Here is a 25,780-nt window from a genome sequence, read left to right as displayed (position 1 = left end):
GAGTTAAATTCACCCATTCCAGTCCATTTGAGTTCGCTGATTGCTAGAATATCGACATTCACTCTTGCCATCTCTTGTCTGACCACTTCCAATTTGCCTTGATTCATGGACCTGACATTCCAGGTTCCTATGCAATATTGCTCTTTACAGCATTGGACCTTGCTTCTATCACCAGTCATTATTCCCTAGCCCCCCCTAATTACTTTTCCTCTTTAGTGGGAAATAAACATGTCTTGCAAATCATGATCATTACTGTATAAATCATGGTAGTCATGCAAAGATTAATAAGTTCTTTGCCCTAAAAATATAGTTTAACAAGTTCAAACAAGAGAACCTGGAATGACAAGTTCATCTGCCTATTCTTACTTTTCTATTAGTAAAGAAGAACAGAGAGGAACCTTTGAGTGAAATATGTTCATATGAGGTAATCGGGCTATTTTCAAAGTATTTAATGATAGAGACAGAACAGGACCTGACCATTCAGAAGAAGGCACCTCATTTGGTTCTGTATATGCCTATTAGTTGCTCTGTCTTAGACATCTGGCTGGAACATCCAGGGCAGAGACCAGAATGACTAGTACAGTGGGAGCTCTCAGGAGGATCAGGGAAGTGGCTGTTTGCCAGTGTGAAAGTATTTCAACATTTTAGCAACTCGTGTGACAGGCTCAGTCCTAGAGGACATATATCAAGGTCCTGTAGGTGTCTTCTGCTCTCAGGAAGGACACGATAGCAGTCAGAACAGTTCTCCTTTTGCAATGGAACTTTGTCTGTGGTAGATCTTTTGTTGCTCTCACAGAAGTGAAAACTTCTAGATGTATGTGGACAACTGAAAAGTGAAGAAATTCTAAATACAGTCACTGGAATAAAATATAAACATTATAGGAATGCAGCTTGAATATTGTTGAATAGAGGAAAAAGGAAGAAGCCAGTAGGATAACTCTGTCTGAGATTTGATAATGAGGACATCTGAAATGTGCCTATTTTACAAGAAAATAAAAGTAGTAAAGAGAGTCATCTAATTGTAGTGACTTTATAAAGTGGCAGTATATGAACTAATAATGCATATGAAAATATTTTTAAAAATTTGTTCTCTTCTTTTAGCTTTCCTTATTGGAAAAAACTGGATTTGGAGGTGTTCTTCTATATATTGATCCTTGTGATTTACCAAAGACTGCAAATCTTAGCTATAATACCTTCATGGTATCACTGAATCCAGGAGGAGACCCTTCTACACCCGGTTATCCAAGTATTGGTAAGTTTACTATTAATCCTTATTATTCTTGTAAGCATTATAAGGTTGCAATTTATAAGTACATGTTACCTAAAGTAATTAAAAAATAATAAAGTTGAAGAATTCTTACCATTCCATATTTCAAAAAATAAATGTTTTATCTTCTCAAAATTATAGACTGCCCCAGAATAAAACTTGAAAAAGTCTGTAATAGATTTTTGTCTCAATAACTTACAGTATAGTAAACAGAGAGAAAACATTTTAAGTGTTATTGATGGACTGATAAGATAAATTAACACCATGTGGGACAAGTACTCCATATAGGTGGAAAACACATGCATCTACCTAGAAGCATGAAATATCTATGATTTTGGAGTTATTGTCATAACTTGAAGCCCAGAGTCTAGGGCTACACATGCTCAAGTTAGGTGTCTGTGAAAAATGAAAGTGAAAGTTGCTCAGTTGTGTCTGATTCTTTGTTCATGGAATTCTCCAAGCCAAAATACCTGCTGGAGTGGGTAGCCTTTCCTTTCTCCAGAGGATCTTCCCAACCCAGGGATTGAACCCAGGTCTCCCACATTGCAGGTGAATTCTTTACCAGCTGAGCCACAAGGGAAGCCCAAGAATACTGGAGTGGGTAGTCTATCCCTTCTCCAGTGGATCTTCCCAGCCCAGGAATCGCTGGGGTCTCCTGCATTGCAGCTGGATTCTTTATGAACTGAGCTATCAGGGAAGCCCTGAAGCTATGGGAAATAATGCTGGATAGGACTAGAGTTGACATGATTAAATTCTCTGGCTCCCTAAAAGAAGGGCTCTCATTTGTTTGTCCAGCCACTTGGCAGCATAGACGTGGCTATTTTGCATCAAACATCCTTTTCTTTCCCAGCAAGCTGTGTTTATTACAGTGGGGGTCATGTGGCAAAGAGAAACAACTGTGATTTTGGCAGGTGCTCACTGCATCATTGAACTTCTGTCTAATGTGTCATTGACAAATATTCTGTATGCACAAGCTTGGCAGAGGAAAAGCTCTTTGAACCTCCTTCCAGGGTAATACTAACCCATTAACTGTGATGCTTCAGTCAGGAATTAAGCTAATAAAAAATTCATGTAATTATCCATGTGTCCCATCAATATTTTCTTTGTTTTCCACAAGATATAACAAAAGACTAAAAGCATCTTTCTTAAGTCTAACTTCCCTTTGTATATAATTAACTTTACCAATTAATAACTTTCTCCAAGAAGGAAGTAAATTAAATCAAATATGAATTATAATTTTATGAATTTTGTTCGGTTTGTTAAGTACTACTTTGTCTACTAAAACACCCCTTTAATAATCCATGTAAGAATTTTCTCTGGGAACTCACTGTTCTGTAGTTTGTACAGTTCACTCTCATTCTTGCAATTTTCAAGTTAAAATTAATAGATATCCATCTACAATTCTCAGACCTCACCAAAAATGTCAGTTAAGCCCTCTCATTTGCAAATGCTCTGATTGCCTTGGGTTGTAGTGCCTCAGTATCAGGAGGTTGCATGTAGCAGCTAACTCTGCTGCAAGGCACTGTTCTACAGCGCTACTGAAAAGCAGATGCTGATGAATACTTTGCTTAAGCTGGTAAATTGCCTCATTGTCAACAGTTACTATTTATATATTTTTGACTTAGGTCATTTAATAAATGTAGAATTCAGTCATCTCTAGCAAAGTGCTGGCCATTGTCTTGAGAATCTCAGCATGATTTTTTAAAATAATTTTTAATTTGAAATAACTTCAACTCAAAAAAATGTTGCAAATAATGTATGCAAATATTTAGACTCTCTGGCCATTTTTGATTTGTTTGTTTTCTGTATTGTTGTGTTGCATGGGTCATTTATATATTTTGGATATTAACCCCTTATCAGTTATATGATTTGCAAAAATCTCCATTCAGTGGGTTGCCTTTTCATTTTGATGATGGTTTCTTTCATGTCCAGTACCTTTTTAGTTCAATATGGTCCCTTTTGTTTATTTTTATTTTTGGTTCCTTTTAATTTTGGAGCAGATCAACAAAAGACATAATAATAACTCACTGAAGTTAGTGAGTTTACTGCTAACATTTTCTCTAAAGAATTTTATGGTTTAGGTTTTATATTCAAGTTCTTAATGCATTTTGAGTTAATTTTTATATATGGTGTAAGATTCTTCTGCTGGTGAATGTTCAGTTTTACCCACTCTGTCACAGAAACTATAATTAGCCCATTGTTTGTTCTTTGATCCTTTGTTGTAAATTAATTGTCCATATATGGATGGGTTTATTTCTGAGATCTCAGTTCTGTTCCATTGACCTGTGCGTGTGGTTTTCTGTCAGTATCATACTGTTTTGATTGCCATCACTTAGTAGTATAGCTTGAAATCAGCACATATGATACCTCCAATTTTTACTTCTTCCTCAAGTTTGTTTTGTCTATTCAGGTTTTTTTTGTGTGTTTTCATAGAAGTTTTAGAATTGTTTGTTCTATTTCTGTGAGATATGACATTGGAATTTTGATATAAATTGCATTGAATATGCAGATTGCTTTGCATAGTATGGGCATCTTAATAATATTAATTTTTCCAATCTATGAGCACAGAATATTTTTTCATTAATTTATATCTTCTTATTTCATCAACGTCTTACAGTTTTCAGTGTACAAATCCTTCACATACTTGGCTAAATTTATTCCCTAAGTATTTTATTATTTTGATGTAAATTGTAATTGTAAATGGTTCCAGATTGGGAAAGGAGTACGTCAAGGCTGTATATTGTTTCCCTGCTATTTAAATTATATGCAGAATACATCATGCAAAATATGGGGCTGGATGAAGCACAAGCTGGAATCAAAATTGCCAGGAGAAATATCAGTAACATCAGATGCGCAGGTGACACCACCCTTATGGCAGAAAGCGAAGAAGAACTAAAGAGCTTCTTGGTGAAAGAGGACAGTGAAAAAGTTGACTTAAAACTCAACGTTCAGAAAACCAACATAATGGCATCTGTTTCCATCATATCATGGCAAATAGATGGGGAAACAATGCAAACACTGAGTGATTTTATTATTTTGGGCTCCAAAATCACTGCAGATGGCAACTAAAGCCATGAAATTAAAGGATACTTGCTCCTTGGAAGAAAAACTATAACCAACCTAGACAGCATATTAAAAAGCAGAGACATTACTTTGCCAAAAAAGTCCATCTAGTCAGAGCTATGGTTTTTCCAGCAGTCATGTATGGATATGAGAGTTGGACTATAAAGAAATCTGAGCACCAAAGAATTGATGCTTTTGAACTGTGGTGTTGGAGAAGACTCTTGAGAGTCCCTTGGACAACAAGGAGATCCAACCAGTCCATTCTAAAGGGAATCAGTCCAAATATTCATTAGAAGGACTGATGCTGAAGCTGAAGCTCCAATACTTGGGCCACCTGATATCAAGAACTGACTCATTAGAATAGACTCTGATGCTAGGAAAGATTGAAGGCCAGAGGGGAAGGGGACGACAGAGGATGAGTTGTTAGATGGCATCACTGACTCGATGGACATGAGTTTGAGTAAGCTCTGGGAGTTGGTGATGGACAGGCAGGCCTGGCGTGCTGCAGTCCATGGCGTTATAAAGAGTTGGACACAACTGAGAGTCTGAACTGAACTGAATTGTAAAAGATTGTTTTCTTAATTCTGTTTCTGGTAGTTCATTATTAATGTATAGAAATATCACAGCTTTCTGTATATTGATTTTGTAACATGTAAATTTAGTGAATTTATTTTTTAATTCTCACATCTTTCTGGTAGGGTATTTAGGATTTTCTATGTATAATACAATGTCATCTGCAGATGACATTATATTTCATTATATTATAAGACAGTTTTCTTTTTCAGTTCAGATTTGAGAGAATTTTATTTCTTTTCTTGCTTAATTGCTGTAGCTAGTATTTTCAGTACTATGTTGAATAAAAGTGGCAAGAGTGGGCATCCCTGTTCCTGATTTTAGGGGAAAAACTCTTTTAATTTTTCATGAGTGAGTGTTATTAGCTGTGTATTTGTCATACATGGCCTTTACTATTTGAGGTATATTCTCTCTATACCCACTTTATTGGCAGTTAAAAGAGGGTTGTATTTTGTCAAATGCTTTTTCTGCATCTGTTGAGATGATCTTATAATTCTGATTCTTCATTTTGTTAACGTGATGTATTACATGGGTTTTCCGTATATGTTGAATCACCCTTGCTTCCCTGAAATAAATCCCACTTGATCAAGATGTACATACTCTTAATGTTTTGTTGGATTTGATTTGCTAATAATTTGTTGAAGATTTTTGTATCTGTAGATATTGAAGATAGTGGCATGTATGTTTCATTTTTGTGGTGTCCTTGGCTGGTTTTAGTATTAGGGAAATATTGGCCTTGTAAATGCTTTGGAATGTTTTCCTCCTCAATTTTTGGAAGAAAAGTATTAAGTCATCTTTGAATATTTTGTGTTAATATTGAGAGAAGAATAAGTATTAAATCTTCTTTGAGTGTTTTGTAGAGTTTGCCAAAGAAGCCGTCTCTCTGGGCCTCAGCTTTTGTTTGTTGTGAGATTTTCTAATTTGTGTCTCAGTCTCCTTGTTGGTAATTTCTGTTCAGATTTCCTGTTTCTTTATTTTTCCTTCTTGGAAGATTTTTTGTTTCTAGGAATTTATCCATGGTTGTCAAACTGTTGGTATTTAATTATTGGTAGTAGTCTCATTTTATCCTTCAAATTTATGTGGTTACATTTATAACTTCTCTTTCATTTTTAAATTTTATTTATTTGTATCCTCTTTCTTTTCTTTCTCTCTCTCTTTTTTTTTTTTAGTTAGTCTAGCTAAAGGTTTGTAGATTTTATCTTTTCTAATCACCAGCTCTTAGTCTCATTGATCTTTCCCACTTTATTTTTTGTCTCTCTTTGATTTACTTCTGTCTGATCTTTATTATTCTCTTCTTTCTGTTAATTGTGGGCTTCATTTATTCTTTTTCTAGTTCCTTTAGGTATAAAGTTAGATTGTTTATTTGGTATTTTTGTAGTTGTTTCTTGATGGAAGCCTGAATTATTATGAACTTCCCTTTTAGAACAATTTTTTGTTGAATTCCATAGATTTTGGTATGTTGTATTTCTATTTTCATTTGCCTCTAGATTTTTTTTTTTTTTTTTGCTTTTTTCAAAGACCGCTTTATACCATTACAGTTGGAGGAAGTTTTTCTTCGGTTTATTGAAATGCAGTTGTGACCCAACATGTGATCTATCTGAGAAAATGTTCCATGTGTACTTAAGAAGAATGTGTATTCTTTTGCTTTTGGATGGAATGCTCTATATCTATTAAGTTCATCTTATCTAATGTATTATTTAAATTTAATGTTTTCACATTTTTTTTTTTTTGGTCTGGATAGTATATTCATTGAGGTAGGTAGGGGGTTAAAGTCCCCTATTATTATTGTTCTGCTTTAAAATTTTCCCTTTAAGATCAAAAATACTTTCTTTTGTATCTTGGTGCTCTTCTCTTCAGTTCAGTTCAGTTGCTCAGTCATGTCTGACTCTTTGTGACCCCATGGACTACAGCATGCCAGGCTTCCCTGTCCATCACCAACTCCTAGAATTTACTCAAATGTATTTCCATTGAATCAGTGATGCCATCCAATGATCTCATCCTCTGTCATAACTTTCTCTTCCCACCTTCAATCTTTTTCAGCATCTGAGTCTATTCCAATGAGTTCATTCTTCACATCAGGTGGCCAAAGTATTGGAGTTTCAGCTTTATCATCAGTCCCTCCAATGAATATTCAGGGCTGATTTCCCTTAAGATTGACTGGTTGGATCTCCTTGCTGTCCAAGGGACTCTCAAGAGTCTTCTCCAACACCACAGTTCAAAGGCATCAATTATTTGGTGCTCAGCTTTCTTTATAGTCCAACTCTCACATCCATGCATGACTACTGGAAAAATGCTAGTTTGACTGCACAGATCTTTGTTAGCCAAGTAATGTCTCTGCTTTTTAATATGCTATCTACATTGGTTATAGCTTTTCTTCCAAGGAGCAAGTGTCTTTTAATTTCATGGCTGCAGTCACCATTTGCAATGATTTTGGACCCCCCACCCCAAAAAAAAAAAATAAAGTCTGTCACTGTTTCCATTGTTTCCTCATCTATCTGCCATGAAGTGATGGGACCAGATGCCACTATCTTAGTTTTCTGAATGTTGCTCTTCTGTTGGGTTTCAGTATTTTTTTTGCTGGATTTACCTTTGTATTATCATGTAATGCTCTTCTATGTCATTGCTTACAGTCTTTGCTTTAAAGTCTATTTTTGTCTAATGTGAAAATAGCTACTGCAGTTTTCTTTTAATTTCTATGTGCATGAAATATACTTTTTCCATTCCTTCATTTTCTGTCTGGGTGGGTCCTTTCTTATAAAGTGAGTCTTTTGTTGGTAGCAAATAGATGGGTCCTGTTTTTTATCCATTTTTCCATTCCGTCTTTTGATTAGTTCCTTTAGTTTGTTTGCATTTTAAGTAATTGCTGATGGGTATGTACTTTTTGGGGATTCCCTGGTAGCTCAACTAGTAAAGAATCCATCTGCAATGCAGGAAACTGCAGTTCAATTCCTGGAATAGGAAGATCCCCTGAAGAAGGGAACAGGCTACCCACTCCAGTATTCTTGGATTCCCCTGCTGGCTCAGACGGTAAAGAATCTGCCTTCAATGTGGGAAACCTGGGTTTGATCCCTGGTATGGGAAAATCCCCTGGAGTAGGACATGGCAACCCTCTCTAGTATTCTTGCCTGGAAAATCCCCATGGACAGAGGAGCCTGGCAGGCTATAGTCCTTGGGGTCACAAAGAGTCAGACATGACTAAGAATACACACACACACACACACACACATGTATTTATTGTGATTCTGTTATCTTTTTTCTTTTTCTCTCTTTCCTTGTGTATTGGATTCTTTCTTTAATGTTATATTTAGATGTCTTTCTCATTTTCCTGTGTATACTTGCAATAATTTTTTGACCTCCTTGGGTTACTGTGAAATTTACATATAACATTCTTGTGAGTGTTGCTTATTTTAAGTTGGTAGCAACTTAAATTTAAACACATTTCAAAACTTTGCCTTTCTACTCTTTCCCCAGCACATACACATTTTATATTTTTGATGATACATTTTACATCTTTATTTTATGTCTTTTAATTATTGTAATTTTAGCTAATTTTACTACTTTTTTTCTTGTAATTCTTATATCTACCTTATTAACAATTATTTTATGAACTTTGCTATATATTTACCTTTTCCAATAAGGTATTTTTTTTTCTTTCATATATTTTCATATTAACTAATGCCATTTCCTTTGAACTTAAAGAAATCCCTTTAATATTTCTTGCAGGACCAGTTTAGTGGTGATGAAATCCTTTAGTTTTTGCTTAGCTGGTACAGCCTTGATCTCTCCTTTAATTCTGAATGTTAACTTTGCTGGGTAGAGAATTTGGGGTTGAAAGTTTTTTCTCTTTCTGCATGATGGATATAGCACACCACTTCCTTCTAGCATGTAAGGTTCTTACTGAAAAATCTACAAATATTCTTATGGGATTTCCCTTGTAAGCATCAAGTTGTGTTCTCTTGCTGCTTTTAGAAGTTTCTCTTTATCCTTAACTTTTACAATTTTAATTGTATCTTCATACGTATCTTTTTTGATTCATGCTATTTGCAACTCTGCAAAGAGTTGACTCATTGGAAAAGACCCTGATGCTGGGGAGGATTGGGGGCAGGAGGAGAAGGGGGACAACAGAGAATGAGATGGCTGGATGGCATCACCGACTCGATGCACATGAGTTTGGGTGAACTTCGGGAGTTGGTGATGGACAGGGAGGCCTGGTGTGCTGCGATTCATGGGGTCGCAAAGAGTCAGACACAACTGAGCGACTGAACTGAACTGAACTGGGCTTTCTGGACCTGATGTCTGTTTTCTTCCCTGGATTAGAGAATTTTCAGCCACTATTTCCCTAAATAATATTTCTGGCTCTTTTTCTCACTTTTCTTTCTGGGACCCCAATAATAATATAAATATTATCCTGATCATTGTTGTTTCAAAAGTCCCTATTTTCTTTTTTTAAATTTCTTCTTTCATTTTGCAGCTCTGACTGAGTTCCATTGTTTTGTCTTCCAGCTGAGTGATCTGTCCTCTCTAGTGTTTAATCCCTCTAGTGAACTCTTCTGGTCTGTTATACCTTCTCTTGATACCTTCTTATATTCTCTGTCTCTTTGTTGAGGCTTTCATTCTGTTCAGTCATTGTTTTTCCACATTCAGTGAAGCATCATTCTTGACAATTACTTTTAAATCTTTATCAGCAGATTGCTTACCTCTGTTGCTTTTAGTTCTTTTCTGAGATTTTTGTTTTGTTCTTTCAGTTTGAACATAATCCTCTTTCTCCTCAATTTGTCTAATTCTCTATTTTTATAGATTGGGTTAACTATCTCTCCCAGTCTTAAAGGAGTGGTCTTATTTATGAGATACTGTGAGGCTCAGACATACAATCCTGCCTCAGACAAACAACTCCAGAGCCAGATATCAAGGAGTGTCACCTATGTGGACTCTGCATCTTCCTCCTTTGGTGGAGCCCAGTGGTGGCTGCTATGAGATGCTTTTATGTGGGATTTGCCCTTGGAATAGCTGAGGGTCTTGTGGCTTCTGTGGGACACTGGTGAAGAGGACTCTTCCATAGATTTTTTCTGAGGTCTGACTTAGGTGCTGGGAGAGAAAGGACTCTCAGTGGGTCCATGCCCACTGTCTCTAACAGTTTATGGAGAGAATTCCAAAATACTGCTTTTCAATGCTGACATTATCAAAGTAGTCTGGGATCACAAAATGGTCTCCATCAGTATCTCAGTCCCCAGGGAGCATCCCACCTAGTTTCCTCCTCCCTGACATAAAATTCAGGATTAGGAAGTGGGTCCCCTTTACCTATAGTTCATGTGTTTGGTGCTGATTTTCAGATCAAGTTAGTCTGTGGACAAGCCCTTTAACAAAAGGTTTTTCATTCCCTAGGTTTCTGTTTTTCATTCCCTGGGCCTTTGACTGTGTGGATCACAATAAACTGTGCAAAATTATGAAAGAGATGGGAACACCAGACCACCTGACCTGCCTCTTGAGAAATGTGTATGCAGGTCAGGAAGCAACAGTTAGAACTGGGCATGGAACAACAGACTGGTTCCAAGTAGGAAAAGGAGTAGGTCAAGGCTGTATATTGTCACCCTGCTTATTTAACCTCTATGCAGAGTACATCATGAGAAACGCTGGGCTGGAAGAAACACAAGCTGGAATTAAGATTATTGAGAGAAATACCAATAAACTCAGATATGCAGATGACATCAACCTTATGGCAGAAAGTGAAGAAGAACTAAAGAGCCTCTTGATGAAAGTGAAAGAGGAGAGTGAAAAAGTTGGCTTAAAGCTCAACATTCAGAAAAGTAAGATCATGGCATCCGGTCCCATCACTTCATGGCAAATAGATGGGGAAACAGTGGAAACAGTGACTGACTATTTTTGGGGGCTCCAAAATCACTGCACATGGTGATTGCAGCCATAAAATTAAAAGACGCTTACTCCTTGGAAGGAAAGTTATGACCAACCTAGATAGCATATTCAAAAGCAGAGACATTAGTTTGCCAACAATGGTCCATCTAGTCAAGGCTACGGTTTTTCCAGTGGTCATGTATGGATGTGAGAGTTGGACTGTGAAGAGAGCTGAGCGCCGAAGAATTGATGCTTTTGAGCTATGGTGTTGGAGAAGACTCTAGAGAGTCCCTTGGACTGCAAGGAGATCCAACCAGTCCATCCTAAAGGAGATCAGTCCTGGGCATTCTTTGGAAGGAATGATGCTAAAGCTGAAACTCCAATACTTTGCCACCTCATGCAAAAAGTTGACTCATTGGAAAAGACTCTGATGCTGCGAGGGATTGGAGGCAGGAGGAGAAGGGGATGACAGAGGATGAGATGGCTGGATGGCATCACCAACCTGATGAATGTGAGTTTGTGTGAACTTCAGGAGTTGGTGATGGACAGAGAGGCCTGGCGTGCTGCAGTTCATGGGGTCGGAAAAAGTCAGACACGACTGAGCAACTGAACTGAACTGAGGGTTCTGTAGCTTTCTTGCACATACTTCTCATTGGTTTTCAAAGCCAGATAGATATTTTGTGGGCTTTTTTCTCCTGTGCAGGATCTCAGGGTTGGGAGGGTTAATATGGAGCTTGATCCCTGTTTCTTGGGTTAAAGATCCAGTTGTTTGTGATTCTTCCCAATTGTGGTTTTCTGAAATGATTTTTTTCTGCTTGATGAAATTGTATCTCTACTCATCTTAAAACTGTCCTTTTACACTTTGTTGTGGAGTCTTCGTACACCCAGTGTTCAGGTCCCTTTTCATAAGATTTATTCCTCATGTCGTTGTAGAGTTGATGTGTATCTGAGAGGATGTATCTTCCCACATTGTTATTTCGAACTCTGTCTCTCTTTTTTTAATATATACAAAATAAAGAGAATAGTAAAATGAACCTCCCGTATATCTCAACCAGTTTCATCAATTATACTAACATTTTTGTTTTGTCTGTATATCCCCTCACACTCCTTATAACCATATTTTTTCAGATAAAATTTTTATAAATTGAAACAGATACATCTTAATGGGCAAAAGAATACAGCCATGTACTTTCCATACCTATTTAGTATAAGAACATTCCCATCATTTCCAAAAGTCCTCTGGGTCACTTCAGAGTAACTCTTCATCACCAAACCTAGCTAACCACCAGTCTCAAGATTGGTACAGAATTTTAAAAATTCATATAAATGGAAACATGAAGTATATATTCTATTGTGTACAGATTCTTTTGCTCAATATAATGTCTGTGATATTTATTTATGGTTGCAGTTATTAGTATTTCATTCCCTTTTATTTCTGGGAAGCATGCCACAATTTTATGTAGGTTTAAGTACATTTTTTTTTTAAACAAAAATGTTGATGCACTTTGCTACAATGTATAATCTAAATTGACTGTTCAAACAAATGCTTGGCCTTCTTGTAAGATAGTTCTGCTCAGTGAGCCTTTGCATATCCAAATATTTATTGATTATTGTAGAATCAGAGAAGAGAGTAAAAGTTTTAAAATAATCCTTGTCCCTGTAATACAGAAGATGATTCATCATTCTTTTTAATATAAATGAGGATTTAGCTTCATTTGGCATGTTAATTAACTACTCTGAGTCTTATTCTCTTCACAATAAAAAGCATTACACTAATACGTATCTCACAAGATTGTTTGTAAGAGGATGCAAAATTCTGGTCTGCACCTCATAATTAAAGAGAAACTCTGAGGAAGTGTCCCAGTTATCTCTGTTCTAACACATTTTTAGTAATTCTGATACAACTGAATTTTGAGAGTCACTGAGCCGGAGAACCTTTACATCCTTTATCTACCACATCTGAGTTGGACCACTGTGGCTATTGACCTAAATTTTGTGGCACCATGATACTGTTCTTTCACATCATCTTGTATTGCTGCCTCCACACCACTCAGGACTGGGGAACAATGAATTCCTGATCCTCAATCAAATTTTTGTACTCAACAGGCTATTAGTAAATATTTGTTGAGTGAACAAGTTATTTTTTTTTTGAAGTTTTTATTGAAGTATAATTGATTTATATAGCTGTGTTAATTTCAAGTATACAACAAAGTGAATTATATATATATATCCATTCTTTTTCAGATTCTCTTCTCATATGGTTTATTACAGAATACTGAGTACAGTCATTTTGCTATACAGTAGGTCCTTGTTAGTTATCTATTGTTTATATAGTAGTGTGTATATGTCAGTCTCAATCTCCTTATTTATTACTTCAGCCCGTGTTTCACCTTTGGTAACCATAAGTTTGATCTTCAGGTGTGTGAGTCTGCTTTGTTTTGTAAATAAGTTCATTTTATCATTTTTATTAGATTCCTCAAATAAATTAGATCACATGATTTTAGTCTTTCTCTGTCTCACTTCACTTATTATGATAATCTCTAGGTCCCTGATTGCTTGTCTGATGATTCTGATCCTAGGTTTTATCCTAATTTTAATTAACCTAATTAAAACTCCTTTTTTTTTTTTAAGAAAAAGCACTTGCATACAGTTTTTCCTCCTTAAATGCTTTTGTCAACTCTCTCACATCTCTTTTACCACTCAAAATATCAGAGATTGCATTGATTCAAACAGCTTTGAAATTACATATAAGATATTAGGATATCAGAATCTAATCTAATCTCTTATTCCTTTGATAATTTATTAAATATTTCAAAGATTAAGTGTTCAAACTATCAGACTTTATCATAAGTGCTTCCACCAACTTGTCAGGAGTGTTTTAATGCATTAAACTGTAATTCAAGCAAAGTTCATTCCCTAAAACTATATACTTTTAAAATTCTAAGAGGCTTTAGGGTATAAGTAGCACAGTTTTATTCTCAAAATTGAGGCAAAAGAAACTTGATCACATTATCTAGGGACTCAGATAAATGAGGCATAAGAACTGACATTTACAGTAACTGGTTATTTTTATAATATCTGTGGTTAGTTATAATAAAAAATGTGCTTGTCTTAAAATCATTAATTGGGGGCATAAGGTTTGGCTTGAAATGGAGGGAATCAAAAAGCTATGGGGTGAGCTTTAAAATAGAGAAGTGAGAAATTGATATCATTAAGGAGTATTCCATTTTCATTATGTTGAAAGAAAGAAAAGAAAATCCTATCCCGATTTCTAAGTATTAAGATTATCTGACATCTGAAAGACTAGAAATAGTATTAAGAATTAGAAATCTGTTTTCTTTCCATATTATTTCCCTTAACAATGTAGCTTCTGAAAACTCTGTAAGCCATAAAGTTGATTTTAAATTTATTATCATCTCCAGATAACTGCCTGGTTAATCTCTGGACTACTACTTAATTGAAACACAAGATACTTCTTTTTATCTGGACTTAGACTTGGTTCTCCTTATACCTTATTACCTAAAATCTATCCTGATTTAAAGCTTTATATCTGTGCCATGTTCTCTATTAGTTATAATCCTGTTTTGCTTTTCTTTTTGTTTTAAATTCTGGAGAGGAAAATCGTTTCAGTCATTTTACTCTAGTGAAGTGTATCAAACCACACAGTTTATTTAATATTCCCAGTGTTACAATTCAGTGGATCTGTGTGTTGTTTACCTGCTCTCTGCTCAACATCACCTCTGCCGACCAAAACCATTCAAAGAATAAAGAATATCACTGTAATTCGTGACAAGTCTTCACCAGATGTTCTTGGTCCAGTTACCTGGACAAATGTTGAAAGACTGACTTGAGTTGGCACTAAATCAACTGAGACAATGTTGAACCAGAAAAGCAAAAATATAAATATGTGCCTAGTTGTCAAAGCAGAGTGTTAGATATTCACAGCATAAAATGCCTTGTCACTTAGTTGGCAAAAAATAAAAGTGTCTGTATTCTTACTATTTTACTGTGACTGGTGGTTCTTGTACATTTCCTAAAGTCTTCCTATTTAACATGACATATTATTCAGCTTGATTCTTAGATCCACTCAAAGAGTGGCTCATTATTAAACAATGTGAATTTTTTTAAGAAGTTTAATTTGCAACATATTGAAAAAATAGACTATTTAAATTCAAGCTACTCCTTTAAAAAAAATCTAAAGTTTATTTAATATAATGGTAATATAAGTTTCCATGGATTTCTTGGTTCCAAAAAAATTGAAAATTTCCAACTGTTTGTCGAAAAGTCTAAGATTATAGTTTTAAGAGACATTTTCGATTGATTATTATTCTTAGGAAATTAGTCTACCGTGTAATGCTCAGAATGTTCTTTACTTATTATTGTACTCAGAACTTTCTATTTTAAATTAACACACATTCTGTCAATACAGACAATCAGGTTTTTTTGTCTTTTTGCTTTAAAAATCAGTTTTCACAAAAATTGGTGATTCTAAGAGGATAATACAGTCCACTGCTTTAAAAAATAATTTACAAATATGTTTCTGTTACAGTGCATATAAGAAGTTAATTGAAACAGTGATTGAATTAGTTTGATATGTTTTTGGTACTTATTCTTTACAGTGTCTTTCAACAGGACAGCTTTTACTGGCCCAACTTGATAGGCAAATAAACTGATCCTTAGAGAAACTTGGCCTCAATCAATGATTTGACTAACATAATCACCTTTAAATCCAAGGTTATCTAACTTCTAACATAATGGGAATTCCACTGTATAATTTGGCATCAGCTATTAAACTTAGGCAAATGATATTTGCAGTTTGGTGTGATATCAGATCTATGATTCAAATTTAATGATCAACAAAGTTTGTCTTTGTTTTCCTGACACATTCAACATATGCTTGGGAGGGGTAAGTTGAAGTTGAAATATAAAATATGATAGTAAAATTATAAAACTTATCTATAGGTTTAGACTGTATCAATATAACCTCAGAACAAACTTAGATTAAACTGTTTGCAGTTGGCAGTTGTCTTCCAGAGTAGTTTTGTACACTTACCTATAAAAATGGAAATTGCATATTATAAACTAAATAAATTGAACAATGAATCAACTAAACAAAGAAAGTAAGGACGATCAACAACAACAACAAGAACAAAAGACCCTAAGTTTTATTTTTCAACCATTAATATATGTGAATTATTTTAGAGGAATATATTCACAACTTGTCATTTTATGAATTTTATTAGACTTTATAGTTGATAGCTTTAAATTGTAAAATAGAAGCATCATATTAGGTTTCTCAAAGATTCAAATTGTTGTTACTATCATGAGTACAACCCACCTTTTCAAGGAACTTAATAGCTGAGCATAGAGGATATAAAAGAATAGAAGTAAACCTGAGAAATAATATACCATGCTGATCATAACACTTAAGTTCACCCTTTCCAGCCAATGTTCATGCTTTTTTTATCTGCTGTGGTCAGAATCTATAAACTATGGTATGAAGAGATTTTCCTACTGACAAAATTAAACATTTTTTAGAGAAAATATCATTAATATAACTAATGTTATATGTGAAATTATAAAGGTCGATATAGTCTAGTTTTGCATTCAATACTGAATAATTAAGGGAACATAAAAACAATAGCAGTCTTTTTTTTTTCCCCCTCAACACTACTTATTATCAATTTATCTATACTGAAACTTAGGTGGTTTCTGTAATTTGACTATTATAAATATTGCTGCAATGAGCATAGGAATAGAAATCTCTTTTCAAAATAGTGCTTTGTTGCCTTGTGATATATATACAGAAGTGAGATTGCTGTGTCAGATGCTCATCGTATTTTTAATTTTTTAGGGGCCTCCGTATTGTTTCTTATAGTGGCTGAATCAGTTAACATTTGTGCTAACAGTATATGAGAGTTGCCTTTTCTCCACATCCTTATCAACCCATTTATTTTCTTTTTGATAATAGCCATTCTAGCAGGTATGAGATGATATCATATTTGTGGTTTTGATTTACATTTCCCTAATAATTAATGATGCTGAGCATCTTGCCCTATACCTATTGATCTCATGTCTGTCTTCTTTAGAAAAGTGTCTCTTGATGTCTTCTATCATTTTTAGTCAGACTTTTTTTTTATTTGCTGTTGAATTGTATGAGTTCCTTATATATTTTGAATATTCACTCCTTACCAGATCAGATCAGATCAGATCAGTCGCTCAGTCGTGTCCGACTTTTTGCGACCCCATGAATTACAGCATGCCAGGCTTCCCTGTCCCTCACCAATATGTTTTTAAATATTTCTCCTATTCAATACATAGCCTTTTCATTAGTTGACAGATTTCTTTTGCTGTGCAAGGCTTTTTAATTTGATGTACTTCCATTTCTTTATTTTTGTTTGCATTGCCTTTGCTTTCAGTGTCAAATCTGAAAAATCAGTGCGAAGACCATTGTAAAGAGATTTACCTGCTATGTGTTCTTCTAACTGTTGTACATTTTCATGTCTTGTGTTCAAGTTTTTTTTTAAATTTTCAGTTAACTTTTGTGGGTGGTGCTTATAGCAAAAGTCCAGTTTCATTCTTTTGTATATGGATATCTAATTTTCCCAGCACGACTTATTGGGAAGACTACCCTTCCCCCATTGTTATTCTTGGCTCCATTGTTATAAATTAACTTTATAAATGTGTGCTTATTTCTGGATTCTCTATTCTGTCCCATTGATTTAAGTATCTAATTTTATGCCAGTATCATACTGTATTGATTATTATGGCTTTGTAGTGTAGTTTGAAATCAGAGCATATGATACCTCCAGGATTGCTTTTCTTTATAAAAGATTGCTTTGATTATTTGGGATTATTTGTGGTACCATGCAAATTTTACTGTTCTTTCTTCTATTTCTGTGAAAAAATGCCATTAGAATTTTTATAGGAATTTTTACAGGGATTGCATTGAATCTGTAGATTGCTGTGGGTATTGTGGATATTTTAGCAATACTAATTATTCTAATCCAAGAAAGTGGGTTAACTTTTTATTGATTCGTATCTTTTTATATTTCTTTCCATTCCTTTTATCAGTGCCTGATAGCTTTCAGAATATAGATCTTTATTTCTAAGTGTTTATTTTATTTTTGAAGCTTTATAAATGAAATTTTTCTTTCCAGTAGTTTATAGGTAGTGTGTAGAAACACAACTGATTTTTCAGTATTCATTTTGTATTCTATAACTTTATTGAATAACTTTAGTTATTGTAAGAGTTTTTTGGAGAAGTTTTAAGCAATAGATATAGATATATCATATGATCTGCAACAGGCCTTCCCTGGTGGCTCAGCAGTAAAGAACATGCCTTCCAATGCAAAAGACATGGACTTGATCCCTGGGTCAGGAAGATTCCTTGGAGAAGGAAATGGCAACCCATTCCAGTATTCTTGCCTGGGAAATCCCTTGAACAGAGGAGCCTGGAGGGCTACAATCCATGGGATAGAAAAAAGTCAGACATGACTGAAGTGACTTAGCACAGTACACATCTGTAATAGAGACACTTATACTTCTTTCTCTCTGATCCAGATTCTTTGATTTATCTTTCTTGCCTAATTTCTTTGGAAAGGACTTCAAGTGACTATTTTGACTAAAAGTGGAGAAGGTAAACTAGAGGCACTATTTTTTTTTTTTTAATTTAGCTGTTATTCTAAAAATTTGTATTGATTCTTAGGGATTGCCAATGGTTGGGCTCTCCAGAAGCAGGTACTGACAGAGCATTTATGTATGTGGCAGAATAGTTACTAGAGATGAACACTTGTGGGAAAGAGGGGGATGCAGGGGGGATGGGGCTGAGGGGAATGTGGACTGAACAGTAGTGCCACCACTGGGAATAGATGGTCTATCAGGACTGACCATTAGTGGATCAAATGCACAGACCCATATGCCTCTTTTGAAATCAGTCTTTGGATGTGTGTGCTTCCCCAAGAATGGTATTCCACTTGGCAAAGTGATTCCTGTGACTAAGGACAACTTCGAAGTCTTAACAGCTGGTGGCTGTATGTTCATAGCCCTCATAGCAGCAGGTTGACAGAATGTTCCTTGACAGGATGGAACATTACCATGGAACATCTGGAGAGGACATTACTATGTCCACCACAGAAATCTGGCTTTAATTCGATTCGTGGTCATGAGTTAGAAGCGCTAGAGCTACACTGCATATTATAGCAGCCAATAGCCCTGTATGGCCATTTAATTTTAAATTAAACTAATTAAAATTAAATAAAACATAAAATGTAGTCATAGTGTTTTTATCTCACATGCTCGGTAGCCACATGTGGCTATTATAAAGGACTTCCATCATTAAGGAGCAGCCTACTGGATGAACACTACAGAGTAAATTGCTAAAACAATGTGATTTTATACGAAGTCTGGTGGTTATCTTCTGTTTTAGATCATCCATGAGACTGTTTCTGTATATAATCTTGAAGATTGAAGATTGTTTGTCTTTTTTACCACTTGAATTATTTAAAATCTATTTACAAAGCAGACTCTAAGAACCACATGTTGGGGATGCTTCATGAATTCTTTTATGGTTTAGTGTTGAACCAAAACATAGTTGAGTGCTCCTAAAGTAAACATTTTCTACTTCCAGTATTCTCTGAAGAGTTTTTGAATTTTAAGTATGTAAAAATAAATCTTGTAATGCTACTTTAAAGTGTTATTGCATTTGCTTCAAACTGCTGGCGTTGTAAATTTCAGTCCCATATGATTTCATTTGAAGGATGCATCTTGGATGAAAAAAAATGCGCTCTACTTGTGTTTTGCCTATCAACAGCCACTTGGCCCTAAATTTTTCAGTGAGAATTGAAAAATTAAATCTTTGGAATATTATGTTTTTCTGAGAGATAACCTTCTCAGTGTCAGACTTTTGAGGAGTATAAATGTAGACTGCTTAAAAACCTGACTTTGGAACCTCTTTTGCATGTAAAACTAGCTCTGTCTGGTGGAAATAAGTCAGGTAATGATCCTTCTTTTCTAGATACCTGAGTAACATGAAGCAATACCACCTGTATATCCACAAAGATTGTGACTTATGGGCTTACACCCCTATAGGATTACGGAATACCCTCATAGCTTCCTATTAAGCATAGGAGTTCCTGCAAGCCTTTCTTCTCTTTTCTCCCTACCCTTCTCATTAATTCCTCAGGCTTTGGACTTGATAATATTAAAAAAGTATACTTAGTAAATGTTAAGAAAATGGAGGGTTAAGCTATTCAGTTTTTTTTTTTACTATAAAACTTTTAAACCTACTGTTATTGTAATATGTTTTACAAAATTCCAAAAATGCTCTAGTCAAGAAAGTTTCTAAAATGTATTTGACCATGTAGATCATTTTTGAGAGGAGCATCTGGCAAGACTATTATTTAGTCAAATCTTCAGTGGAATCACTGGCCTGAAGCACCCACCCCTTCCCCTTCCTGCCACAAATCCTTCCTCAGTTTTATGTTCTTACCTAGAGATGTATGGCTTGTATCTCAGCTTTTGCAGACTTTGTAGCTTAGGATACAGTGTAAAAAGGAATACAGAAAGTAGGAAAGGGCAGGGCTGATTATGTCACCTGTGATGGCAAAGTTAACACCTGCAGCTACACCTGCTTATGAGTCAGCAGGATACAAAACAACAAGCAACACAAAAATAGTCTGGCTGATTGTTTAACAATTAAAGTTGTAATTAGATTTGCAATTGAATTTTTGGTATCGTCTAGAGCTGGGAAAATCAGTGTATCCCAACTAAGCTTTTACTCAGCATGATATGTTCTGGTTCATTGCTAACCACATTGAAAAATCTGTTTTTTAAAACACAAATTCGAACAAAACTTGTAAACATCCTTCTCTAACCAGTCCCTCAGGTGATTTTTTTCCCATTTCAGTGACAAAATAGAAAATGCAATTTTATCTTGGGAAAAATGATCAAGTGACAGTTTTTAAGATAATCCAGATGTATACATTGTCATGCAATAGTCTAAAAAGATAATGAGTTTTTTAAGGCAATTATTTCTAGAACACATCTTATTGACATATTCATCTGATCTATGAACATACTTGAGTTGCTACCATGGTATCTCTGTGAAGTCTTAGTCATTTAAATATTCGGAGAAAGCTTTGATGAGTATTAAATCAAGTAAGCACAGGCCAGTTCACTATTTAGTAACCTTAGTGATACTGGTTTTCCTAGGATGGCTTCTAGTATACTAGTGAAAACTGGATAAAACCAAGAAACTTTCTTTAGACTCAGGGTAATTATATCATACATAGACCAACCAGGGTCTATGAGAATAAAAGGGGTTGCTATGAATAACTATGTAAGGCAACAGGTATTTACTGGGTGTCATGATGACCTTGGGTTTCCCAGGTGGTGCTGTGGTAAAGAATCTGTCTGCCAACACAAGAGATGCAAGAGATGTGGGTTCGATCCCTGGGTCAGAAAGATCTGGAGTAGGAAATGGCAACCCACTCTGGTATTCTTACCTGGAAAATTTCATGGACAAAGGAGCTTGGTGGGCTAGAGTCCACAGCATTACAGAGTTGGACACAACTGAGCATGCATGCTTTTTTTAAAAATGATGACTATTTAGATTAAAACTGAGATTTTCCAATATACTTGATGATAGAATCCAGGTGAGATATATATATATATATTTATATATAATAAATTATATATTATATATATATTATAAATTATATATATATATATATATATATATATATAACTAAATATATATATATATATTTAGTTAGTTAGTTAGTTGAGAGGTGTTACAGCCTGAAACATATCCCCACCCCCCAAATTCTTATGATGAAGTACTAACTCCTAGTAAGATATAGTACTTCAGAATGTATTTAGAGAGCGGATCTTCAAAGGGGTAACTAAGTTATAATGAGGGTACTAGGGTGGACCCAAATGCAATATGCTTCATGTTCTTCTAAAAAGAAGAGATAGGACACAAACAAGCACAGAAGACACAGGAAGCAGATGGCCATCGACAAGCTAAGGAGAGAAGGCTCTGAAGAAATCAACCCTGCAGATACCATGATCTTCAACTTCTAGCCTATAAAACCATGAGAATATATAACCTTCTGCTGTTTAAGTCACTCAGTCTATGATATTTTGTTATCGCAACCCTAGCAATACAAGGGGAAGTTGAGAAAAATCTTTTTTGATTTTATCATGAAAAATGAACAGAGGTAAGAGATACAATTTCCACATGCCACAATTGTTGTCATCTTCAAGAAGATAAACAAAAAATGCAGAATTCAACATCTATTACAGTAGCTCATTAGTCTCTGTTCCTAATTAGATGTAAGTTACTTTTTTCAGCAATTGCTCTCATCTCACATGCTAGCAAAGTAATGCTTGAAATTCTCCAAGCCAGACTTCAACAGTACCTGAACTGTGAACTTCCAATTCAAGCTGGATTTAGAAAAGGCAGAGCAACCAGAGATCAAATTGCAAACAACAAAAAAGCGCTAGAGTTCCAGAAAAACATCTACTTCTGCTTTATTGACTATGCCAAAGCCTTTGACTGTGTGGATCACAACAAACTGGAAAATTCTTCAAGATATGGGAATACCTGACCCACCTCCTGAGAAATCTGTATGCAGGTCAAGAAGCAACAGTTAGAAATGGATATGGAACAACAGACTGGTTCCAAATTGGGAAAGGAGTACGTCAAGGCAGTATATTTTCACCTGGCTTGTTTAACTTACATGCAGAGTATATCATGCAAAATGCCAGGCTGGATGAAGCACAAGCTGGAATCAGGATTGCCAGGACAAATATGAATAAGCTCAGATATGCAGATGACACCACCCTTATGGCAGAACGTGAAGAGGAACTTAAGAGCCTCTTGAATAAAGTAAAAAAGGAGAGTGAAAAAGTTGGCTTAAAGCTCAGCATTCAGAAAACTAAGATTGTGGCATCCAGTCCCATCACTTCATGGCAAATAGCTGGGAAAACAGTAACAAAGTTTATTTTTCTGGGCTCCAAAATCACTGCAGATGGTGACTGCAGCCATGAAATTAAAGGACATTTGCTCCTTGGAGGAAAAGTTATGACCAACCTAGGGAGCATATTAAAAAGCAGAGACGTTATTTTGCCAACAAAGGTCTGTCTAGTCACAGCTGTTGTTTTTCCAGTAGTCATGTACGGATATGAGAGTTGGACAATAAAGAAAGCTAAGAGCTGAAGAATTGATGCTTTTGAACTGTGGTGTTGGAGAAGACTCTTGAGAATCCATTGGACAGCAAGGAGATCAACCAGTCCATCCTAAAGGAAATCAGTCCTGAATATTCATTGGAAGGACTGATGTTGAAGCTGAAACTCTTTGGCCACGTGATGCGAAGAACTGACTCCTTGGAAAAGATTCTTATGTTGGGAAAGACTGAAGGCAGAAGGAGAAGGGGATGGCGGAGGATGAGATGTTTGGATGACATCACTAATTCAATGGACCTGAGTTTCAGTAAGCTCCAGGAGATGGTGATGGACAGGGAAGCCTGGTATGCTGCAGTCCATGGGGTCACAAAGAGTCTGACACAACTGAGCAACTGAACTGAACTGAACATTTTTCAGCTTATGACTTGATAATGTTATCACTTGAACAAATTCATATAACTGGGAAGAGCCTAGTACCCCAGCCTTGACCTTAGCCCTTATGAGAGAAGGGTGTAGAATCCTGCCTAAAAGCTATTCCTGGTTCTTCATAAACAAAACTGGCCTTTCACTGCCCCTGCACTTGTAACACATATAATGAGTTTTTGGATTCACAAAGGTATGTGAGAAGTGTGATTCTATGTTGGGAGTTAGAGAAGGAAGAAACGTTCTTAAAAGAAAGAAGGGCGGGACAGCCTGTGTTCAGCTAACCCTAAGGGAGGACACTTGAAAGAAAGTCCTGTGATGGGAAAGACCTGGTTCATTTTTAAGCTAGTGATGATTAATCTTAAATTTTTCATGTTGTCCTTTTTTTGTTTGTGATTCTAAGCTTTCTTTCAAAGCCTGGTAAAGGCAACAGCTCTATATGGAATCCTATGGGCAGGTATGCAGAAAGGGAGCTTGGAAATTGGGGAACCTCAGGATTGGGGTTCTGCCAAAAAGTCCAGTCCCATGAAGAAATTAAAAATCATAATAGAGCCCCTGTTCTATAAGAACAGAGGTGCTGGGCAGGTTATCAATTTAGGAGAGGCAGAGAAATGGGCGGGCGGGGGGAAAGAGACTGAGTTCCTAGAACTATTAATGATATGAAGAATTTTAGGTACCAGGTAAATCCCAGGCACTAAAACATGGACAGGAGTATAAGGCTTTTTGGCTTCCCCTTAGATAAATTTCAGATCCATCTTATAACTGCTCTGGGGCTGAGATTTCAGGGTACTGTCAAGTCAACCGAGGTGAAGAGGGGGTTTGGTGGAAGAATCTGAGTCATTACCTCAGATACACTAGACAAGGTGATGCACAGAGGGGAGGGAAGGCAGCCCAGAACTGTGTTGGTGTTGTACAGATTGGAAGCCTGGTGACTAGAAAGAGGGCAGGAGGAGTTTGAAAGATTCACTGACACAGAGCCTCAAGGAGAGCCCCGGGCAATACAGAGGGACCCGGAGGCATTGGGGCATGGTTGTGCTGGCAGGCTGGACTGGCATACATTTCAAAGCCGTTGTTCTGCACACTTCAGGAGAATGAAGTTAAATCTCAGAGTCAATGTTGCAAATAGTGACAGCCACATCACACATTGACTATAGTCACTAATCAAAAGATAGAGAGGCTGTGTGAACTGAAGGGGTTGGACTGAGGTATCTTCCAGCTTGGAAATGTCAGGTTCAGTTGGCTGAGTGTTATGTGAAAAGGTGCAGAGGTTCTGTGTTGTTTATTTTTTCTCTTTTTTTGTTTTTATCTTCACTGGTACATGTGAATAATGAATCGCAAATTTAGATTTCTCACACGGGAAAGAATCTTAGAGGTCAGGAATGCACTCTGTTCCATATAAAAATGAGAGAGCAACGGACTCATTTCTTCAGTTGCATGATTGCATACCTGAATCTCTAAACAATAACTTACATTTGCCTTTAGTCCCTCATTGTGTATAGCTTTACGCTGTGCACATGCTGTTCTTGAGTAAAAGAGTGAATATTATTAATGGGAATGGGCATGATATATGTGACAATAATTATATGAGATGATTGATGACAGCTCTGAGAGTTATACTATCCTCTTTCCAAAAAATTGTAAATAATAACATAATTTAAAATATTAAAATATTAAAAATATAATAATTTTAGAAGATTTATGAATCGCTTTGAAAAAATATTTTTAGATAATTTCTCATAGACGAATGGAAACCAGATTAAGACTTTCTTTCTGGAGGTATGTATCTACTGCCTATCTGGTTAGACTCTATGTCCAGAAGTAAAAGAATAATATAATTTCAGGGATAACAATCTCTTGGGGGAAAAGATTTCAGAACTAATAAGGAAATGTTAAAATATGGACACTGACATGATATTTGATCAAAGAGTTATATCATTTTCTGAAAGAACTGTAACCCCAGCACATCACTATTTAAGTATTTAATTAAATTAGTAGACAATTATGTTTAGCTTTTTGTGAGTTTCAAATTTGTGGCATATGATGTTACACAATCCTTGCTAAATCTCTAATTCTTTTACTTTCTCTAAACTAGAACAAACCATAGGATAGAGATCATTTTTGGTAAATACAATTCAAAATACATATTACCATGTAATACGCAGTTCATTGGGCTTCCCTGGTGGCTCAGATAGTAAAGAATTCACCTGCAATGAAGGACACCAAGGTTTGATCCCTGTGTCAGGAAGATCCCCTGGAGAAGGAAATGGCAACCCACTCCAGTATTCTTGCCTGGAGAAGTCCATGGGCAAAGGAAACTGACGGGCTACAGTTCATGGGGTCTCAAAGAGCTGTACACAACTGAGCAACCAACACTTTCATTTTCTTTCAGGTAATTCATTATAAGACATAGGAGAA

General features: G+C 35.8%; 1 protein-coding gene across 9 annotated transcripts in view; it reads left to right on the top strand.

Annotated features, from left to right (window-relative positions):
• Nucleotides 1-25,780, top strand: part of NAALADL2 (N-acetylated alpha-linked acidic dipeptidase like 2) — a 1,605,389-nt gene that overhangs the window by 996,363 nt on the left and 583,246 nt on the right. For all 9 annotated transcript variants that reach the window (XM_070373006.1, XM_070373026.1, XM_070373016.1 and 6 more), the window contains one exon: nt 1,102-1,252. In XM_070373006.1, the coding sequence (XP_070229107.1) occupies nt 1,102-1,252 (151 nt within the window). The remainder of the gene's footprint in view (nt 1-1,101; nt 1,253-25,780) is intronic.

Source organism: Bos mutus, chromosome 1 (assembly GCF_027580195.1).
Source record: "Bos mutus isolate GX-2022 chromosome 1, NWIPB_WYAK_1.1, whole genome shotgun sequence".
Lineage (NCBI taxonomy): Eukaryota > Metazoa > Chordata > Mammalia > Artiodactyla > Bovidae > Bos > Bos mutus.
The sequence above is the reverse complement of the archived record's forward strand: the minus strand, read 5'-3'. Positions and strand labels throughout refer to the sequence as shown.